Genomic DNA, 20,275 nt, shown 5'->3' with positions numbered 1-20,275 from the left:
AGGACTTACCTTTAAAAACGTTGAATTTATATATTCTTACCACCTAAAATGCTACTTGGCATTAGGCAACAAGCATTTAGAGCTGTAAAACATTCGTATGTTTTGAATGACATTTGAAAACTCATTCTAAGAAAATTCTCCAAAGTTCAGGAAAACATATGGAGTGAGATATTTATTGCAATGATACGTATCATTTTAAAAAATAGAAAGCAACTTCAAGGTTAAACACATTTAACATAGTTTACATTGAGCTACTTGATCAGATATAAGTGAGCATTAAAAGTCATGATCATAAGAACCACTGCTTGAAAGTATGGAAAACTTAACGCAGTAAGTAAATTAAATGTGAACAAAATTATATATGGACTGATTATGACAAGTTTAAAAAACATGGGTTGGAAAAAATTAGAAGGAAATAAAGACATGAAATTTCATTGTATCACAGTGGTGAAAATTGGAAGCATTTTCTCCAACCTTTTAAATGTTCTGTAATTGTCGCTGTTACTCTTTGATTGGTCTGTTACTGTTGAAAATAATACTTATTCATACATCATTTCTGAAGTAGCTGGGTATAAATTTTTAACTGGCTGATGGTTGTAAAGTGGAGGCTTTCTCTGATACCCCATGGCTGCAGTGAGGCCATAGGCTGTGTGCCCTGGTCTTGACTAATGGGCCCCTTCCTGCTAGTGATAGCGCATAGTTCAGGTCAGCCGGCTTTGGTGCATGTATTAATATATTCCTGCCGAGGTATTGCATGAGTTTGGGAGTACTGAGGACTTTTACACACTGACCCCAATGACCTACCTCCACATTTCTAATTTTAATCTACTTAGTGCCAATTACTGTGAATTTAAAGTACCTGAATGAAGTTTTGTTTCACAGGATCTACAGCTAGAGGAGCTAAAGCACCAGGTTTCTACATTAAAATGTCAAAATGAACAGTTGCAGACAGCAGTCACACAGCAAGCTTCTCAGATTCAGCAGCAGAAGGATCAGTACAATCTTCTGAAAGTCCAGCGGGGTAAGTTTCACTAGTCACTGGTGACAGGTGCCCAGTCGTACTCTGGGGACAAGTCAAACAGGTTGTTTCTGTGGACTAACTGTAACAAACATATAAATCAAAGTTTAAAGCAAAACATTTTGTATGTACATGAATCAGTTCTTGCAGTGAATTAGTACAGCACAGAGTACTAATAAAAATTTAAAAAAATGGTTTGGTAGTTAAGAGAAAAAAATTTTTTTTTTTTGTCTTTTTATCGGTACCGGGGATTGAACTCACGACTACCTGCTTACAAGGCAGGCACTTACGCCACTGAGCTAAATCCTCAGCCCCTAGTTAAGAGAAATTAAGGCTGATCTTTAAATTTGAATCCAAGCACCTTGTTTCCTGTTTGATTATCTGATTATCTGACCCACTGATTGTTGGCCCTGACTCAGAGCCCACCTGAGCTTCTGATTTAATTGGTCTGGGGCTGGTGTAGGCATTGGTAATTGGTAATGCTCCCCTGGTGATTATGACATGTGGCCAGTTGGCAGTGGTCTGATCTTTCCTCATCTGCAGATGGAGCTGATGTCATCTGTGTCATCTGAGAATTAGATGAAGTCATGCGTATAAATTGTAGTTCTTCTCTGGCAAATAGCAATCACGTGTTTGTAAAGAGCGGCATCCTGTAAAGCTAGTGATGATTGGAGTATTGGTTCCTTGGAAGTACAACATTTTATTTATACGAGGGGGACAGGATTCTCTTTTCCTTACTTTAGCCAGTAATCTATCTGCTACTTCAGCACAGACTGCTCCTTTGTCAAAAGAATGTTACTTTCCCCTTACAGTCACTGAAAGAACTGAAATTGAAGCTATCATAGTTAATTGTGGAGGGCCAGGCACCCAGTTTAGCTAAGACCATGCTGACTTCCTCTCAGAAACACTGCCGTCTGCCTCGGTTCACTTTCTCTTTTTTTTTTTTTTTTTGTCTTTTTCCTTTTTATCGGTACCGGGGATCGAACTCACAACTGCCTGCTTTCAAGGCAGGCGCTTACGCCGCTGAGCTAAACCCTCAGCCCTAAGCATTGCGTTTTTTTCTTTTTTTTTTTTTTTTTGTCTTTTCTTGGTTCACTTTCTGTTGGGACAGTGTTCTGCAGAGATGAAGCGTGGCTACCACAGTGCTGCCAAGTAACCAAGCTAGGAGGGATCCATGTCAATCTTACGTTTAAATTTTCTAGCTCAAAATTAAAATCTTTGATGATGGCTTTCCCAATTGTATGTGTCTTTAACAGGAAAAGACAGTCAGCCTCAAGGCTTGCCCAGTGACGGGGCTCAGGTAAATGGGATTCAGCCAGAAGAAATGAGTCGATTGAGAGAAGAGATAGAAGAATTGAAAAGTAATCAGGAGCGTTTACAAAGCCAGCTGGCTGAGAAAGACTCTTTGATTGAAAATTTGGTAAGTAGATGAAGACTGATTCCCAGTCTTGCTTTCTTGTGTTTCTGTTTGATTGCTGTTCTGGGGGTGCTGATGATGGAGCCCAGGGCCCCATGTGTGCTGCACTGCATCCCAGCCCCGTTTGCTGTGCTGGGGCGTACAGGCCAGGGAAGCACAGGGGAGTCCTGGAGCTTGAGCTTTCGAGTTAGCCTGCCTGGCCTCCACTGTGTCTTCTCTGACTGAATTCAGACCCATAGCCGGCCCCTGAGACCTAGGTCCTGTGCTGGAGCCAGGTCATGTCTGGCTCATTGGCATGAGACATGGAAATGGCTCAGTAAATACCAGCTTTCTGCTTATGCTCTACAAATTTCTTGGGAGAAGTGTAAGTTAATTCTGGAGAAGCAGTAGGTAATACGTGCCATGTTGAAATCTTACCTTGCATATAAAAGTAAACTGTTGATGTCAGCACCCATAAAGTACAGTTTACATGTGTACAGTGTGCTCTGGTGATCTTTCCTTTCTTTGGAAACTGAACTTATTTTATGGTTGGTTTTGTGATATCTCCATCTCAAATGGGCTAAAACTTAACCCAGTTTAGGGGCATGTCATGAAGCCTCCTGAGTGCTATTTGTGGCTGCTGGAGCCAAGCTTCTGGTGTCTCTTGGCAAAGTTTTGCCGGAGCTGGCTGTATTTATTTATTTTATTGGTATCAGGGATCAACCTCACAACCATGCACTTGCAAGGCAGGTGCTTATGCCACTGAGTTAACTCCCCAGCCCCAGAGCTGGATTTAGAGTGTGATTGGCTCTCTCCCTTTCCAGGAGATTGAGGTCAGAGTGGACTGGGGGTGGTACTTTATTCCTGAAGGCCTTGCCATGCTGAGTTATTTGGGAAGTAAAAGGAGGTCTGTTGTCACTCTGGAGAGACTGGGGTAGTCCATATCTGGGGACAATTTCCTTCAGAAGCACCTTGGCTAACCTGGTAGCCTTTTCTGAAGGGCAAGGCTAGGCTTCAGCCCAGCTTATAAAGGTGTCAGATAGGACCAGCATCTGTTTAAATCCTTCCGCGTGGTGGGCTGTGGGTAAAGTCTAGTTGGCAGTTCTCCCAGAGTGTGTGCCCCTCCCCTGGAAGATTCTAATGAAGGGGCAGTTTGGACTTGCCCGAGTTCCTGCAGGCATGGAGCCAGCAAGCTTTGCGGGTCTGTGGGGTGGCTGTGACCAATCTGAGTCTAGTGAAAAATGCAAGTGGCCATTTCCAGTGTAGCCTCTCTTCCTGTATAGAAGGAATCAGGAAGTGTTTTGTAACCTTCCGCTGTGTCCCCTGAGGAAGGACCAGTTTGTTTTCTAACATGAGAGTCCTTTTTCAATTTTCTCTTATCCTGAGGCCCGTTTATCTTTCTGGGGGGTGAAGACTGGCCTGATGACTCCACAGGAGCTGGAAATAAGGCTAGAGTGATAAGGGGCCGTAAGGCCGCCCTCTTTGCTTCCCTGCAGCCTTTTGATTTCCTAAGGAGACTTCAGAGGTATCTGTCTGGTGCCCTTAGCAGTGCAGTGCGTGGCTGAGACCTAGGGAGCATGGAGAGCTCCTGGGAGACACAGCGTTTCTGCCTGTGCTCTATAGATGATGGGCAGAGCTACTGCATTGGAGAACCACACCTCTGGGCTTGGGAGGGCTGTCGCTGATGTCCTGCCCACTCGGTCAATTGTTCACAAGAGTGGCTAACTCCTGGGCTGCAGGCATCAGAGAACCAGGGTTGATAGTAGTGCGGCTTTTTATGATGGCCTCAGAGGTGTCTAAGAGCGTGGCTAGATAGTAAGCCACAAGTTAACCACAGGTGACCTTTTGTCTCCAGAACAGCTGTAAGCTGCTAGGAGTTGGACTGTCCGCCTCTGTCTCTGCATGAGTTTTGAGGCTTCTACTGTAAGTGCAGCTGCAAAGAATCTCTAACTGGGGTTCCTTTGACCTTCCATAGCTGCAGATCCAGGTTTTCTAAAGAAGTGAGTCAGAGTAGAATGAGGCTGTTGAGTTGGCTCACCCTCAGTAGCCAGGGTCCTTGGAGGAGGTGGTGCTGTCTGCCGATGGGTGCTGCAGGCTTCCCTGGGCCTTTCAGTCTTCAGAGCAGGAGACAAGGCTCCTGCCTGCCTGGCCCCTCTCTGGGAGCAGGGACAGTCTGCCCCCAGTGCGTGAGTCAGGCCCTGTCGCTGCCCATGCGCAGACAGGCTCCAGGCTGGTACGGGGTGGAGCTGTGTGCCTCAGTTCGCAGTCTTTCACTTGAAACAGTGCTTCAATTGTCCTTGGGTTTTTCCTGGATGACCTACCTGATGGGCTTAAACCATTGCAGGTTGCAACAGCTGTAATCTTAGCCTTTCTCTTTTGTCCCTCCTCTGAGGCTCTGCTGCTAAACACCGAAAAGGCTATGTCCGGCACCTAGGCTAAAGGTTTCTGTGGGCCCATCTGAGATTTCTATAGCTTGTGCCAAACACCTGGGGCTGATTACAGGTGAAATGACGTGCGACTAGTGCTGCTGCCTCCTTGGAAGATAGACCTGTATTATTATATTCATAAAGACGCAGCCCTGCACCCTGAAACACTCACATTCCTGGTAAGAGCAGTTAGCTTGTCAGGCATCCTTCTTAGTCCCCCACTAGTGTTACAGTCCCAGCGTGGTTCTGTTGGGGAGAGAATAACCTTTCCTGGGAGATTTCCTGCCTCTTTTAAAGCACATTGTTCATTTGCATAGTCTTTTCCCTCCTGTGCATCTGTAAGTGAAAAATGGGACCTGATTTATTGACCTGGGGATTGTGAGGAGGTTGAGGAGACCACTCGGTCTCATCAAGCAGGTCAGGGAGACCTATATTCCCCAAGAGACTAGTAGGAGTCTCAGGACAGGCTCATCCAGAGTAGTTCACTCCTCCTTGGGGAACACTAAGCAGCACAGTTCCTGAGTGTTTCCTTTGATAGAGTACGGAAGCTGAGCACTGAGCACCTCGTACTGTGTTCTAAGCAGCAGTGCTGTAACCAGAGAGCAGGCTGGCAGCATAGAGTACCACTGTGTACCTATCTCCCACACCTGCTAGTCTGCACTAGACCCAAACTGTATTGCAATAGTAGATGAGCTGTGCCTGACTTGGATCACCAGTATCAGAACTATCCCCCTCATTGGGAATACGGCCCATTGGCGAAGCTGGTGAAATCCATGGGGTGGGGAGGTCCAAGAGGTTTCCTATTAGCTTGGCCTGAACCTGTAGAGAGGAGACAACTAGATCTTGATTTCGTAGGCGAGCATCCCATGCAGAAGGGAGAGACTGAGAGTTCCATCCACAGAATGTTCCTTGTGAGGCCTCACGCAGACTAGACGGACATCTCTGGCTGGGTGATCCTAGCATGTTTATGCACAGAAGGAAACCCCCTGGGGATTTTTTTTCCTCCCTATTGGACCCATTAATTCCTTAGGGAGGAGGGGGCCGAGCCACTTGTCGGTCTTACCTAGCCCTTTGACACCCACAAGATAGGAATGGATGAAACTTTTTCCCAAGCCAGTTCCCTTAGCCACTTAGTGTACCCCTGGATGGCCCAGCTAGCACTGTGAGTCCGTCGTGGACTGCTTGTGTTCTGAGCCTGCTGGTGACCAGCTGGTACTTAGAATCTCTTAATAACTCTACTTACCCAGAGTGGAGCCAGTTGGGAAACTTATCTCCTATGGTAAAAGTTAAGAATAGAGATAGCTCTGCTTTCATATACTCATCTCTTTAATTGAATTTTAAATACTGTTTACTTGTCCTGCTCAGGCTGTCATGCATAGATTTTAAATTATCTGCACTTGAATAAAAGAAATCCAGCCAGGAAGTGAAAGGCCTAGATTGGGGTTTAAACCGGGAGGAACCAGTCAGCCAAGGACAGCTCCCTTGTATCTCTCTGCCCTGCAGAAGCCTCAAGCATTTTCCTCTAAAGCTGACAAGTTGTCCTCCTCCATATGGGAAAGAACCCTAGTGCTGGTTAACATAATTCAAAAAGAAAGGAGCTTCCTTCCTATTGTTCCCCAGAATGGGCTTAGCCTGTTAAGAAAATGAACCAATGAAAGCAGTGGCAGTAGTTGACATAAACCCTCGTGTCGCAGCCTGACTCTGTGCAGTCTCTGAGCTTTTCATTGCCAGCCACGCCCGGGGTCCCCCTTATCCCTAGCATACCAAGTAAAACACAAACCAAGTAAAAAAGGCCTGTAAACTCTAGGGTCATAGGAGACCCGGTCAGTTTCCAGAAAGAAATGGCAAACAAGAGTGCAGATGACAAGGATCTCACAAGAAAGGAGGAAAAAAAGAAAAAGCAGAATCAGGGCCAGGGCTGGGGTGCAGCCTAGCGGCATGGCCCCTGCCTGGCATGTACGAGGTCCTGAGTTTAATTCCTGGTACCAAAAGAAAAAGGAACACAAAGTGACTGGAAGAAAAACAAAAGGTGTGCATTCTCCTACCCCAGCCCCAGGCAGAGAAGCAGCAAACAGCTCTCTGGGCATTGTGAGAAGAGTCTCTTAGTTCGAGCTCTCTGGCCTACTGGAGAGAGAAAAAGTCCTTTGTACATGTTAGAGAAAAGCAGGAAGTGCACACATTGGGTTTTTCTCCTGCCGGCAGGCTATGCCAAATAGTGTTACCAGGTTGCTCCTTGTAAAAGTGCCTCACCATTGAACGTTACTGAGCTTTATGGTACTCAGGTCTTCTGAAGTTGGTCTCTAGGTTCTTCTTGAGAGACCTGGATGAAATGAGTAAAAAAATAGCGGCAGTTTATTTGGAAAAGTAAAAGTGAAGAGTGAGAGAAATGGGCTCTGCAGAATGAACTTGGGCTGAGTAAAAGAGGAAAAAGCAAAATAACTGTGTATCTTGGGGTACAGAGTGGGCCATTCTGAGGAAAGCCACCCTAGCAGTGCCTCACATTCAGAGCCTAATGTCAGACCTCCATCCGCCCCACATCACCATTAGCAGAGGCTGTCGGGTTTGCAGGATGTCCGCAGTGTTTCCTTTGTACAGAGAAGATGGCACACCGTAGTGGCACCTCAGTGCAGACTGACTCTTCTCACCATCCAGTTGCAGACCAAATTGGAAGAGCACAGAATCAGATTTCCCGTGAAGTCAGTGTTGACCCTAACCATTTGCTGTGATTCTGTTCTGGTCCCGTTTGGTTTGTGAACAGAATTGGGGAATTAAGTTGGTGAACCGAGGCACCACCATACACTGGTTGTATTTACATCTTCCTGTAGACCTGTGTTACAGTCCGTGGGGAGTAAGTTATTAATGTGTAAACTTTGTCCACCTTACTGTTTGTGTTTCCCCATGAATCAGTGACATGGTATTTTTATAGAAGAAAGTTACCTTTTGGTTTTTCATTTTCCAATTTTCTTTTACAAATTTTGGACTGTTAAAAATACATGTTATTGTTTATATTGTAGTACACACTGGTTTTAATATACTGTATATAAGATACTATATAAGGAAAACCCCAAATCATTGCAGCCCCCAGTATCACTGTCCACAGAACTTATTTTGATGACTGAATAATAAAACAAAGAAAAGCCACATGTATGAGATAGAAATTTTAGAGAGAACAGAAGAATGGACTTTTGATCAGCTGCACCCATCTCTAGACACCACCGGAAGTGGGGAAGAGCAACCCAGGTCGGGACCCAGCCACTGCTGTGACCACTTTTCTTTCTCGTACCTGGGGTCCGGAAGAGAAGCATGGGCAGTCAGCATGGACAGAGCCTTTCCATCAGCGACTGTGCCCACCGCAGTCCACTGCTCCCTCCTGTTCAGTGGCCCTGAGTCTCCAGCCATCCTGCTGTCCTGCTTTGCCCTCCACCCTGTAGGTGACGTCTGCAGCCAGCAGAGGAGTGCCAGGGCCGGGTGAATAAGCTTGGGCAGGGAGCAGACGGCCTGGCCTGCGCTTTTGACCCCGTGTTTTCCTCCCCAGGGGCCACCCTTGGTACCAGTTCCTGGCCTGCGGTCCGTGTGGACTGGTTGTGAGCCAGGTCCAAGCTCAGCTTGCTTATTCTATGCCCTCACATCTGCCCTCCCACCTGTCTTCTTCCCCTCCTGCCTTAGGATTCCAGGAAGGGGCAGAGGTAAATCAGTGTGCTTAACTGTCCAAAACCTCAGATCCAAAGCTTAAGAATCATTCTTTAGTTAGCTTTTAAAAGTTTAAAGTTACTTAAGAGGATATAGTGAAAAGAAGAAAAAGTTATATTTATTTAGTGTTACAGCTCTGATCTTTCTGACCCTTAGGAAGCAGCAGTGTTAGGCTCAGTGAAGCTCCTGATCTGCAGCGATCACACACTGTAGCTAGGGAAGCAGGAGCAGCTAGAGAAAACAAGTGTTTGCTGAGTTAGCCCTCTTCTGAAGGCAGCTGGGCTGGGGGAACGAAGCTGCTAACCTCCTGGGTGTCCAGTACGAGTTCATGGTCTCTGAAATTGAAGAATAGATCTCAGGAACTGTGGAAATTAAGAGCAGAATATATTTATTCAGAGAAAGAAAGCTTCTGTCTGAGAAACAGAAGGGGTCCCAATTGGGTTGCCAAGGACCCTGCAAAATCCCAAGGTTAGGCAGGTCCAAGGTAGGGGGGAAAATGAGAATTTGCAAGGTGGACGTGAAGTGGGACAGAACTGTGGTCAACTAATAATATTAATTGTTCAGGTGAAATTGATTAAATCCAGCAAATGGGGAAGCGAGTCCTGTAGCAAGCAGCAACTCTTCCCCAGGAGTTGGGACAGTGACTCCTGTAGAGTATCTGGTCCTAATGCTCATCCTTAGAAAGTGTGTGGGTGCATTTGATTTATTTTTTGTCTTAAGGTGTAGCCTGCAGCAGAGGTGTCTGTCTCCCCTACATTTGCAAGATAGCTGGCCTTCTGCCCTGGCTCCTTGGAGGGCCCAGCCCTGTGTGACTGCCTAGAATATTTCTCTCTGATTCATCTGGCTGTAACACAGTGAATGGAACGTGGGTTACTGTTCATCTGCTGCTTTGACCCACAGGCAGCCCCAGGGCCGGTGCACCCTCCGTAGATCGCTGGGCAGCTGCACCCCTGGGTGTGGGCAGCCATCACAGGGTCCAGGGCAGTTGACGCATACTGTTTGCTGCTAATACTGTGTAACATAAGAGCACATGCGTCAGACAGGAAGGTCCTCCACCGTCCTTCCTGGGTCACCTGATTTGCTTTGGACATCTGCTGGGGTAGTCAATGGTTGTGGGACCACAGGTGACCCAGCTGTTTCTTCCACAACATGGTGTCTCACGGTTTGTGGTATTGAAATGGGAAATTTTCCAAGTCTTCTGTTGGATCACTTTTGCTGAACCATTTCTTGGTCAATTTCTCTTTCTTCTTACATTTCATTATAAGCAATGAGACAACAGGTTGAACATCAGTCCTTTGCTGTGAACTCAGCTAGACAGCCAGGTTTGTCACTCAGAAGTCCTGCTTTCTACAGAACAGCAGACAGGAATTGGGCGAAGGTCCTGGCCACTGTACACCAAGGTCTGTCCCCGTCCAGGGCCCCAGTGACATGGCTGTTTCCGTCTGAGGCTCCCTCAGAAGTGCCTTGAACTCACATTTGCTCATGAGGGTGTATAGATGCCCAAAACCACAGAAGCATCCTGCAGCTCATTTTGTTTTTTGAGACAGGATTTCTGTAGCCCAGGCTGGCCTCAAACTCAGAACCCTCCTGTCTGGGCCTCCCCAGTGCTGGGGTTACAAGGATTGCACCACATCCCCGTCAGAAGCCCCTTGGCATTGCCGCACTCTCTCCCTCCGAGGTGATGAGGCTTTGTCCCAGGTTCCTCAAGACTCTGGCTTCTCCCCACTGCCCTTTCCAAGCCGCCTGCCCATGCACAGGTCCGCTCCAAGCCACCTGCCCACGCACAGGTCCACGCTGCCTCAGCACCTTGCTGGTGATGCTGGAGAGGGTAGGGAACCCGGAGCTGCCCTCCACCCTGCCTCCGAAGCATCTAGGGACACTCACTCTGCTGCAGTCAGGGGCCTCCGTCTCTCTGGCTGGCTGAGGTGGCAGACTGAAGCCAAGGAGCCCGCTGAGGGCAATTGGGAATGCTTGTGTATCCCTCTGGTTGCTGCCTCGCCTGCTGGGACAAGGACAGCTCTGCTCAGCCCAGCCCAGCCCAGCCTTCCCCAGTGCCATGCCTGCCACCATCCGGCAGCTGCACCTTGGTTGGGCATAAATACTTATAGGCTTTTCTTTTCTGTTACTGGACTAGAATTTCAAAACATCGAGGAGATAAAATCACCACTCTACTGTGGTGACTTTAAAAACATTTTTTCTCCTTTTGCTTTCAGACGAAATCAGTTCCGGTCCCAGGAGAGAGTGAGGCCGGGGCAGCGGCTGGTGTTGCCGAGGTGGAAGGGAGGCTGTCGGTCTTGCTGCAGGAGACGAGGGAGCTACAGGTGGGTGCTCGCCAGGTGACACTGTCCTCGGTGGGGGGGGGGGGGGGGGACAGGAGGTAAGCAGCAGGCAGGAAATCGGCTCATTTCATCTGCCAGATTGTAGGTTTATGAGGAACACAATGGGCTGTCACAGTGTTTCCATTCCTGTTTTGATATTTAAAGATGGCACAGAGAAAGTTTTTATTTTTTAAAATTCTAGTTTTTAGAGGGTCTCTACGTAGTTCGGGATGGCCTTGTACTAAGAGCCATCATCCTGCCCCAGCCTCCCTCAGAAAGTATTACAAATGTGGTGACATTAATAAAAAATAAAAGGTAGGCCAGGAATCCCAATTCAGTGGTACAGTGTCTGGCTGGAAAGTATAAGGTCCGAAGTTCAATTTCTGGTTCCAAAACACAAAAAAAGAGATGAAGAAAAAATAGAAAAAGATGACCCATGGTTGTTTTGGGGTCAGAGTGAGATTGTTGAGAGTTACCCTGTGGAGTGAATCCAGTGCCCTGCACTGTCTGCACTCCCCACGATTTTGTTTCTCATTTTCTCCAGATTTCCAGGCTGGACTCTAATTAGCAATCCTCCTGCCTCAGATCCCAGAGTGTTGCCACCGAGTTCAACTGCAGATTTATTTCATCCTTACACTGTGAATTTTTACTTGAAATCTTCTTTTTCCCCCCACACTGCTGTGGATCAAACCCAGGGCCTCAGACATGCTGGGCGCTCTACCACTGAGCTGTCCTACAGCCCTCAGATTTGTTATCCTTTCCCATTTAATTCTGTGATTATGTGAGGACTTTTTGTTTGTTTGTTTAAACTTGAGCTTTGAGTTCCAATTCTGATGCTAATCAGAATTGGCATTTGTGACATCTGTGGGGATCCACCATGTGCCCTGTGTATGGGCCGAATCTATATTCCTCTGGTAGTCTGTATTCCCAGCCCTTCTTTCCCTCTTGGGCTTTTGTTTGTTTGTTTGGGTTTGTTGTTGTTATTGTTTGAGGAGTAGCTGCTAAAACTAAATTTTGGCTGAGCTCTGCTGTTGACATGGCCACCCTCGAAGAGGGCGCGAGTCTCGTGTCCCAGGGTCCATGCTAGCAGGCCCCACTATGACAAGCACAGCTGTTGGTCATGGAAGAAGAGCTTTGGTTAAGACTTCAGGAAAATGAGTGCTAACTTCGCATACTGACTGTTTTTCCTAGAACGAAATTAAAGTTTTGTCTGCGGAAAGAACTGCCCTTAAGGAGCAGCTGGATTCCTCTAATAGCACCATTGCCATTTTACAAAATGAGAAGGACAAGCTGGAGCTGGAAATCACAGATTCCAAAAAGGAACAGGATGACCTCCTGGTTCTGTTGGCTGACCAAGACCAGAAAATACTGTCACTGAAGAAAAAACTGAAGGACCTTGGTCACCCAGTAAGCTCGAAATGTTTCCAGAAGTAACATGTATTCTGTTTCTTTGTGAAACACTTAACACTGTTTCTGTAGTGTGGAAAAGTTGAGCCTGTATTACAAGCATAGTTAAGTGGGTCTATGAATCTGGAGTCTTGAGGAACTGATTCTAGATAAATTCAGTTCAGTTTCCAGCACTTGTAAACTGCTTTTGGACCTCGGGCCTAAAAAGTGAATTAATTGCACCTGTGATAAACAGGGCTCTCAGCACCCAAGGGACCCATTGTCTGTGCCATATTTGGCTCAGATTTGTGTGTAGAGAGTATAATCACTCGTCAGAAGAGCTGATACGTGTCATTTGCCTTAAAAATGTCAGGAAGCTTTGAGTATTAAGTCAAAGAAATCAGGCGACTTACGCACTGTTTGACAAAAACTGCCAGCCCAAGTCAGCTGTGTCTGCTCCCTGCCTTCCTGAGGAGCTGCGAGAAGGGAGCAGTGCAGGCCGGGGAGGCGAGGACAGGCTAGCAGGGGCTGGTAGTGTTGGTCTCTCTACAGTTTGCAAGGCTGATTTTTTCCCAGCTAGGTCTAATTTTGGGGGAAAGAGAGTAGAACACAGACTTTATCAGCATGCATGCTACATGTGAACATATGTAATGATCTATGTGGGTATGGAAATGAGCAGATTTCTCTAATGTTAAAAACAATCTGTGTTTCCCTTTAGATTGAAGAAGAAGATGAACTTGAGTCTGGAGACCAGGACGAGGAGGATGATGAGAATGAGGATGGTGGCAAAGACCAGGGTCTCAGTATTTAGCTTGAAAGTCTCTAGAGATGGCAGACGTTTGTGCCGTGACTTTGGAGATGGAAACTACAGCCAGTGTTCAGTTTGCCTCCACAGAAAATAAAGATGTATAAACCAGTGGAACGCATTTACTAATAAAACTGTTGATGTATTTTTAAAAATATTGCCACCTTGTTAAAAGCCCTAACAGTAACTTTATACAGAGCACGTTTTATTTAATTTTATCTAAACTATCCCAGAATGTAATTCGTAGAGCCCAAGAGGCCAAACAACTTCATTTCAAGACATGTGGTGCCAGTGGTGTCCTTCTAGGTGCCCTGGTTAGCTCTGAGGCCCTGTGGCGCTTGAGTGCCAGCACTGGTGATTTACCATTCCCAATGCAGTGTCTGCGTTCCCCGGGCGAAGGTTTCCTTGTGAAGGAAGGAGGTGGCTTCAGGCCGGCTGGCCTGGTGGGCGGGGATGGTGCATGCCATCCATCTCCCTCCATCTGTGACATCCACACCAGCAGGGCGACGCTGCGGTTCGGAGCTGTCCCTTGTCTCCTGGGCACCGTAGTGCGAGGTCTGACTGAGGGCTTGTTGCGGTGTGTGCGTGGCTGGTTTTCTTCTTCAGCTAAACATGGAAAACAGATTGTGAGTTCATGATCATCCAGCTCTGATTAGTATTGTTAGATTATCAGAAAACATGTTCTTAGTTTGAAAGAGGCCTAGACTATGATTTATATAATTTATTGGCATTTTTGCTGAATAGGTTTAAGTCAAGTAACAGATTTTTAAAAACCAAATAAAGCAGTGTGTCAAAATTTAATGTTTTCATAATAAAAATAGAGATTACATTCACTTAGTCGTGGTCATGTCTCCCATGTTTTTGTTTTTGTTTTTTTTTTTTTTTTGTGGCTCTTAGTTTAAACCCAGGGCTTTCACACTGAGCTAACTGCCCCACCCTTTTTTGTGCTCTTTATTTTGGTAGTTTTGAGCATTTCCCAAGGTGAACTCAAGCTTACAGTCTTTCTGCCTCAGCCTCCCAGAGTGCTGGAAATACACGTGTGCAGCACCGCACTTGACTTGAGGGTATTGTTAATAAAAAGTGTGCGTGCCCACGGGCACGTTTGTGATTTCTGTCACCTGCCTCTGGCCTACAGCTTTTGAAAGACAAGTGTTTTCCACCGTGGTGGGAAGGCTGGTGCTATTCTGTGCGCCCTGCACTGTCCCAGTGCTGTACCTGCCGGTGCCCTCTGAAGTCACGAGACTTCAGTGCCCGTTTCCAGACCAGCATGGCGAGCCCCGTGTTTCCAGCTGACGTGCGTGGGCGAATGGGTTAGGATTGTGGGAGCATGGTAGATGCAGTTCCTGGAAGGGAAGCATCGCTGTCACTCAGGCCCCCCGGGGGAGACGCGGGAGATTTGGCAGGCACAGCTCGGCCTGGAGTCAGGTGTCCCTCGGGCCCTGCAGGCTTTAGCCTGGGCTGCCCAGAGCTGGTCTATGTGCCATTCCCGGCCACCCCACCTTTCTCCAAGCAGATGTGCGCAGACCCGTGCTTGGCTGCCCCTGGTGCCCAGCGTGAGACCTGCAGCCGGGACTCCTGGATGTGGAAACCAGGCAACAGTGGGAGGTAACTGGTTCAGGCCCAGGAAGACCAGCACGCAGGACGCAACCTTCGCTGGAAGGCTCAGCTACCAGGGTCTTGACCTGGGCTCTCCGCCCCCAGAGCTACGAGAGGCCAGAGCCACTGTGCATCCGCAGCGGTGGGTCTGAAGACGGTTTTGCAGGCAGAGCTGGAGTTCGCCAGAGCTGCACCCAGACGCTGTGTGCTGCTCGCTGCAGGGGACAGGTTTATGTTGCGAGCAGGGCTGGCACCAGAAGCCTCAGTCTTCTTGTCTCCTTCTTATGTTTTCCTGCCTCACGTCCATGATAGGCCACAGGCCATGTATCGGGTGGGACAGCCACTGCCAGGGAAACAAGGCATCTGATACTCGGTGACCAGCATGGGGCAGGCAGTCTGTGAAGGAACAAAGGAAGACAAGTCAGGACAGGGGCTGGGTTAGTGGCCCAGGTCCCCTCTATCTGTGCAGGAGACCTGAGTACCTGCAGTTTGCAAGGCTGTGCTGAGACTCAGGAGCTGGTGCCGGAGGATGCTGTCTACTTGGTGACACTTGCATGGGAGAGAAGAATTGCTTATCACGGACCAGGTGTGTACCTCAAACATCCGAGACTGTTTCTCCCCATTTTCTAATATAGTTTTCTTCTTTATGTGAAATTCATTTTTGGTATTAAAATCTTTTGAATGCCAAATCAGGTAAAATATTCTTCATCTAACCTTTATTTTTTTTTTTAGTACCGGGAATCCAACTGACGACCTCACACTTGCCAGGCAGGCGCTTATGCCACTGAGCTACATCCCCAGCCCCTGTCATCTAACCTTTTTTTTTGGTGATTGTTCTCCTTGTATAAAGCATGAAAAATGCTGGATGTCTGAAGATGAGTGGAGAGTCCTCCGTGTCGTCGGTGTCTCTGCACTGCTGCTGGGTACTCACTGCTCCTGGTTCCAAGGGATCCATCCCCTCCCACACTCCCGCAGTGGCAGCTGCATGCAATCCCACTTTGGTCACTCTGCAGATCGAGGGTACCTGGCACTTGGGTTGGCAGGCAGCAAGGACTCTGTGGTAAACCTCACATCCCTGCGCACATTACTAACTCTGAGAGTTCTTCCTGGAACCTCCATAGCCCTACCCTACAGGGTTGCCTCAAAGACAAACAGTGGAATTTCTAGTGGGGACTGGCAGTCTGCCTAGCTACCAGGCTCTGGGACAAAGGAGCCCTACACCTACATCTCAGTGGCTCCTAACAGCAGGGGTCCTTCCTGGTCACCTTCTTAGCCTGGCTGGCAGCTGTGGCTGTACTGCAAACCTCACTCTAAGGTCAGCGTGAGTGGCCACCTCTACAGGGGCCAGCAGGGCCATGGCAGGGCACCGGAGCCAGGGTCTCTCGGGGGCATCAGAACTGCTTGGATCAGTGTCTCCATTCAAGTCACTGGGCAAAGTCATGGCCAAGGCAACATCCCAGGAAATGATGATGCACAGGCACACTGAGTGCTATGACAGTGCCAAGTCTACCCCAGCGTGGAGGCACACGCTGCCCTGTTGGTGCCCTCCCTCCCGTCCATCTGCTGGATGTGCTGAGCAAGGGGGCTGGGGCGTGCAGGGCCAGCACCTTTTCAGGGAGGGCAGTGTAGAGTCCATGGATATTGCCTGGGTTTGCAGCCTGTCTGCCCTAGACCTTTGAATTTTACCTTGAGACAGGTTCTTACTAAGCTGGATGGGCTGGCCTTGAACTTGCCATCTTCCTGTCTCAGTCTCCTGATGAGCAGGTCTGACCACTGTGTGTCTCCAAACCCAACTCTCCAGATTCTGAGAATTTAAGAATTGACAGGAAAGTGCTTTCTATAAAGATCTGGCTGCTGGGCATTCGGGAGGCAGAGGCAGGAGGATCCCTGAGAGTTTGAGGCCAGCCTGGGCTACAAAGTGAGTTCAAGTTCAGCTTGAGCTACAGAGCGAAACTTAAATAAATAAATAAACCCCCAAAACTCATCAAATGTGAAGACTCCTGTAGACTTTACTGGCTGTGTGTCTTGCTCACCCAGGGTTCAGCAGCAGCAGGACAGTGTTTTAATGGACCTCCCAGTTCCCAGCAACCTCCCACCTGCCTGCTACAGTGGGCACAGGTCCTGGCTGCCATTAATGTGTCCCTCATGACTCTCAGTGTAAAAGCTGACACACCATCCCATGGCAGATTCAGGACACACACTGTGGATCCTGAGATAAAATCAGAAAGATTAGGGGCTCACCTCATCTCCAAAAGAAATGAAAACCGGACTGTCGCCTGTACACCCATATGTCTTTATCCCACATTTTTCTGGGCTGGCATCTGGAGATGGATCAGGGCCCTTGTGAGAATGATGATCGTGTGGGGAGGGTGCTATTTGCTACCGTGAGCAGACTCAGGTGGCTAGTAAGAGTCCAGCCACGGGCAGGCCACTGCCCTGCACTCCTCTCACCCCTAGCACCCCAGGGCCACCCTTGCCTCCTCCTAAGGCCCATCTCCCAGAAGGAAACATAAGAAAAACAAAGACCTTTGGCCTGGAAAATTCTGCAAATGTGGCCACAAGTATTCCAGACCTGCCAGCATAACTCCAGGAACTCCTGGCATGGAGCTCACTCAAGGCTCATGCATACGGACTGCATCTCACGCCCCCATCTGTAACGGAGAGAATCACGGGGAACCCCTAGCACACTACCAGTCACGTCAGTCACACCCCGGAGGACCCTACGCAAGGTGGCCTAGACTCTGCAACACTGTACCCCTTAAACCCAGGGCCTTCAGAGCTTGGGTCTTTTCCTTGCTGCAGGCTTGTGCCTGCTGAGTGTGCCAATGGCTGGTTAGACACCACAGCTGTTTCCTCAGCATTGTGTGAAGCCCAGTTCTTTGATTATCACATACAAGAACTTTGGAACCCATCCAGGACCACATCACCCATGGAACTTGGCCATCATAATCACCATCATAACTGTGAGATTCCTGTCCAGCTTGTATTTTTGTTCTTTAATTTTTTTCCAAATCTATTTTATTTCAAGAATAAAAACAAGAAGAAGAAAGAAAAACTACAACAAAATTTCAAAACATGTCAATCGGGGTAACAATGTACACACTTTGCATATTGTCATCCCAAAATCATTCACCCAGGACACAAAACATCTGCATTCAACTGTCCAAACAACACCAGCACAAATCTTTCTCTTTAGTGAACTCAGAGAAATCGGTAGTATAGCTATCTTAACTATTTTTATTTACATATACATATACATGTACATGTTTTTTCTTTCAGCTTCTCATACTAATGAAACTATGTTTACAAACGTGTGTCTTACTTATTTCACTAATGAGTATGTTCTCAAGTTGCATCCATTTACCTATAAAAGTCTCCAGTATATCTTTTTTATGGCTAAGTAGTACTCCATTATATTTAAAAACCACACCTTTTTTATCCATCCCTCAGTCATGGGCATTTAGGTTGTTTCTATGATCTGGCTATTACAAATTGTGCTGCTATGGGACTGGGGATTTAGCTTAGCGGCATAAGTGTGGTCATGAGTTTGATCCCCAGTACTGATAAAAAAGAAAAAGACAAAAAAAAAAAAAAAAGAAAAAAGAAAAAAACAAATTGTGCTGCTATAAACGTGGGTGCACAGATATCACTGTGCTATGATATTTTTAATACTCAGAAGGGAAATACCTGGGTTGAATGGGACCTCAAGTCCCTAGATTTTTGAGGCTTCTCCACATTGATTTCCACAGTGGTGGTACCAGTCTGCACTCCCACTAAGAGTGGAGCAGGGTTTCTTTTTCCCCACAGCCTCCCCAGCATTTGTTACTGCTTGATTTCTTGATAATAGCCATTCTGTTTGGGGTGAGGTGGAATCTCAGTATTGTTTCAATTTGCTTCTCTCGAATGACCAGTGATGTTGAACATTTTTTCATGTAGTTTATTCACCGTTCATATTTCTTCATCTGAGAAGTTTGTATTCCTGTCAGATGCCCATTTTTGGATTAGGTCTTTAAATCTATGAGAACTAATTTTTTGAGTTCTTTATATGTTTTCAGTAGTAATTATTTATCTGAGCAACAGCTAGCAAACATTTGCTCCCATGTTGTAGGTTGCCTCTTCACTATGTTGGTGGTTTCTGTTGCTGTGCAAAAGCTTTTCAGTAGGGTGAGATCTCATTTGTTGATTCTTTGTGATAGTTCTTGTGCAATCTGGATTTTGTTTATGAAGTCTTTGCCTTCACCAATGTCTTAAAGAGTTTTACCTACTCTGTCTTCCAGCAGACTTAATTTCTGTTTATTTAAAAAGCAAAACAGAAAAAAGGGTAGAAATGATACAGAATTTTAAAAATAACATTAGGGCTGGGGATTTAGCTCAGCAGCATAAGTGCCTGCCTTGCAAGTGTGCGGTCGTGAGTTTGATCCCTGGTAATGATAAAAACGAAAAAGACCAAAAAAATTTTTTAAAAATAACATTAAGAAATCATCTCTAGTTGATATATTACATATTATTGTTATCTTAGAGGTGGTTGTTCAAGTTACAAAATCAAAGCATAAAAATGAAGAGACAATCAAACAATGACAGCACAAACTATTCTGTTTGGTGAACTAAATATCGTTATGTATCTTGCACACTTAAACATACATGCAGTTATCTGTGTACACCTACAAGTTGTTCTTTCCTTCTGAGCACTTTCTTTCCCTTTCATTATTACAATATCTGTTATACATTTTGGATCTTATTACTCTTAAAAATATGGAAGGCTTTATGAATTTGCATGTCATCCTTGCACAGGGGCCATGTTACTCTTCTGTGTATCATTCCAGTTTTAGAGTATGTGCCACCAAAGTGAGCACCATAGTAGCTTTATAGTATAAATTCAGGTCAGGGATTGTGATGCCCCCTGCCTTATCTTTGTTGTCCAGGATTGCCTTTGCTATTCTAGGTCTCTTCTGATTTTAGATGAATGTTACCATTGTTTTCTCTAATTCTGTAAGATATGCTATTGGAATTTTGATTGGAATTGCATTGAATCTGTATAACAGTTTTGGAAGTATGGCCATTTTCACTCTATTGGTTCTTCCTACCCAAGGGCACAGGCTATCTCTCCATTTTCTAATATCCTCTTCAATCTCCTTTTCCAGAGTACTATAGTTTTTAATGTGGAGGTCTTTTGTATCCTTTGTTAGATTAATTCCTAGATATTTCATTTTTTTGGATGCTATTTGTCTTAGTTACTTTTTACTCATCACTGAAACCAAATACCTGAAGCCCAAGGCTGGGAAAGGGAAGGTTTATTTCTTACAGCTTTTTGGAGGTTTCAGTCCACACTCAGTTGGCTCCAAAACAGGCAGGCATGGCTGGGCTGCAGTTCATGGCGGCCGCCAACAGCAAACTCAAACCAGGAAAGAGAAAGACACACCTTCTTCCTGCCATTACATCACATCCTGGTTCCACCCCTATGTGGGTGGAGCACTGACACCATCAATCCAAGCACTATACAATGAACCATCACAAATGAACAATGCAAACTCATGAGGCCTGGGGGACACAAACATAAACCATGACATTCCACCCCTGGCCCCCAGGACTCACGTACATCCTTTATACAAAAGACATTTAGTCCACCTCCAAGAGTTGCCA

The 20,275-nt window shown here is 46.5% G+C and overlaps 1 protein-coding gene and 1 non-coding gene across 4 annotated transcripts in view; one reads left to right on the top strand and one right to left on the bottom strand.

The window, feature by feature from the left end:
• Window positions 1-13,872, top strand: part of Uso1 (USO1 vesicle transport factor) — an 81,895-nt gene extending 68,023 nt beyond the window's left edge. For all 3 annotated transcript variants that reach the window (XM_003469380.5, XM_013151910.3, XM_063249403.1), the window contains 5 exons: window positions 883-1,021; window positions 2,275-2,438; window positions 10,744-10,851; window positions 12,040-12,255; window positions 12,953-13,872. In XM_003469380.5, the coding sequence (XP_003469428.2) occupies window positions 883-1,021; window positions 2,275-2,438; window positions 10,744-10,851; window positions 12,040-12,255; window positions 12,953-13,045 (720 nt within the window). In that variant the 3' untranslated portion in view covers window positions 13,046-13,872. The remainder of the gene's footprint in view (window positions 1-882; window positions 1,022-2,274; window positions 2,439-10,743; window positions 10,852-12,039; window positions 12,256-12,952) is intronic.
• Window positions 13,873-19,381: 5,509 nt separating this feature from the next.
• LOC111756721 (U6 spliceosomal RNA) lies at window positions 19,382-19,488 on the bottom strand. Its single transcript, XR_002791135.1, has one exon. It is a non-coding gene; the product is annotated as a U6 spliceosomal RNA (small nuclear RNA).
• Window positions 19,489-20,275: the final 787 nt, after the last annotated feature.

This window comes from Cavia porcellus, unplaced genomic scaffold, assembly GCF_034190915.1.
Source record: "Cavia porcellus strain 051 isolate PalLab524CR breed Dunkin Hartley unplaced genomic scaffold, mCavPor4.1 scaffold_5, whole genome shotgun sequence".
NCBI lineage: Eukaryota > Metazoa > Chordata > Mammalia > Rodentia > Caviidae > Cavia > Cavia porcellus.
This window is presented reverse-complemented; position numbering and strand designations above follow the sequence as displayed.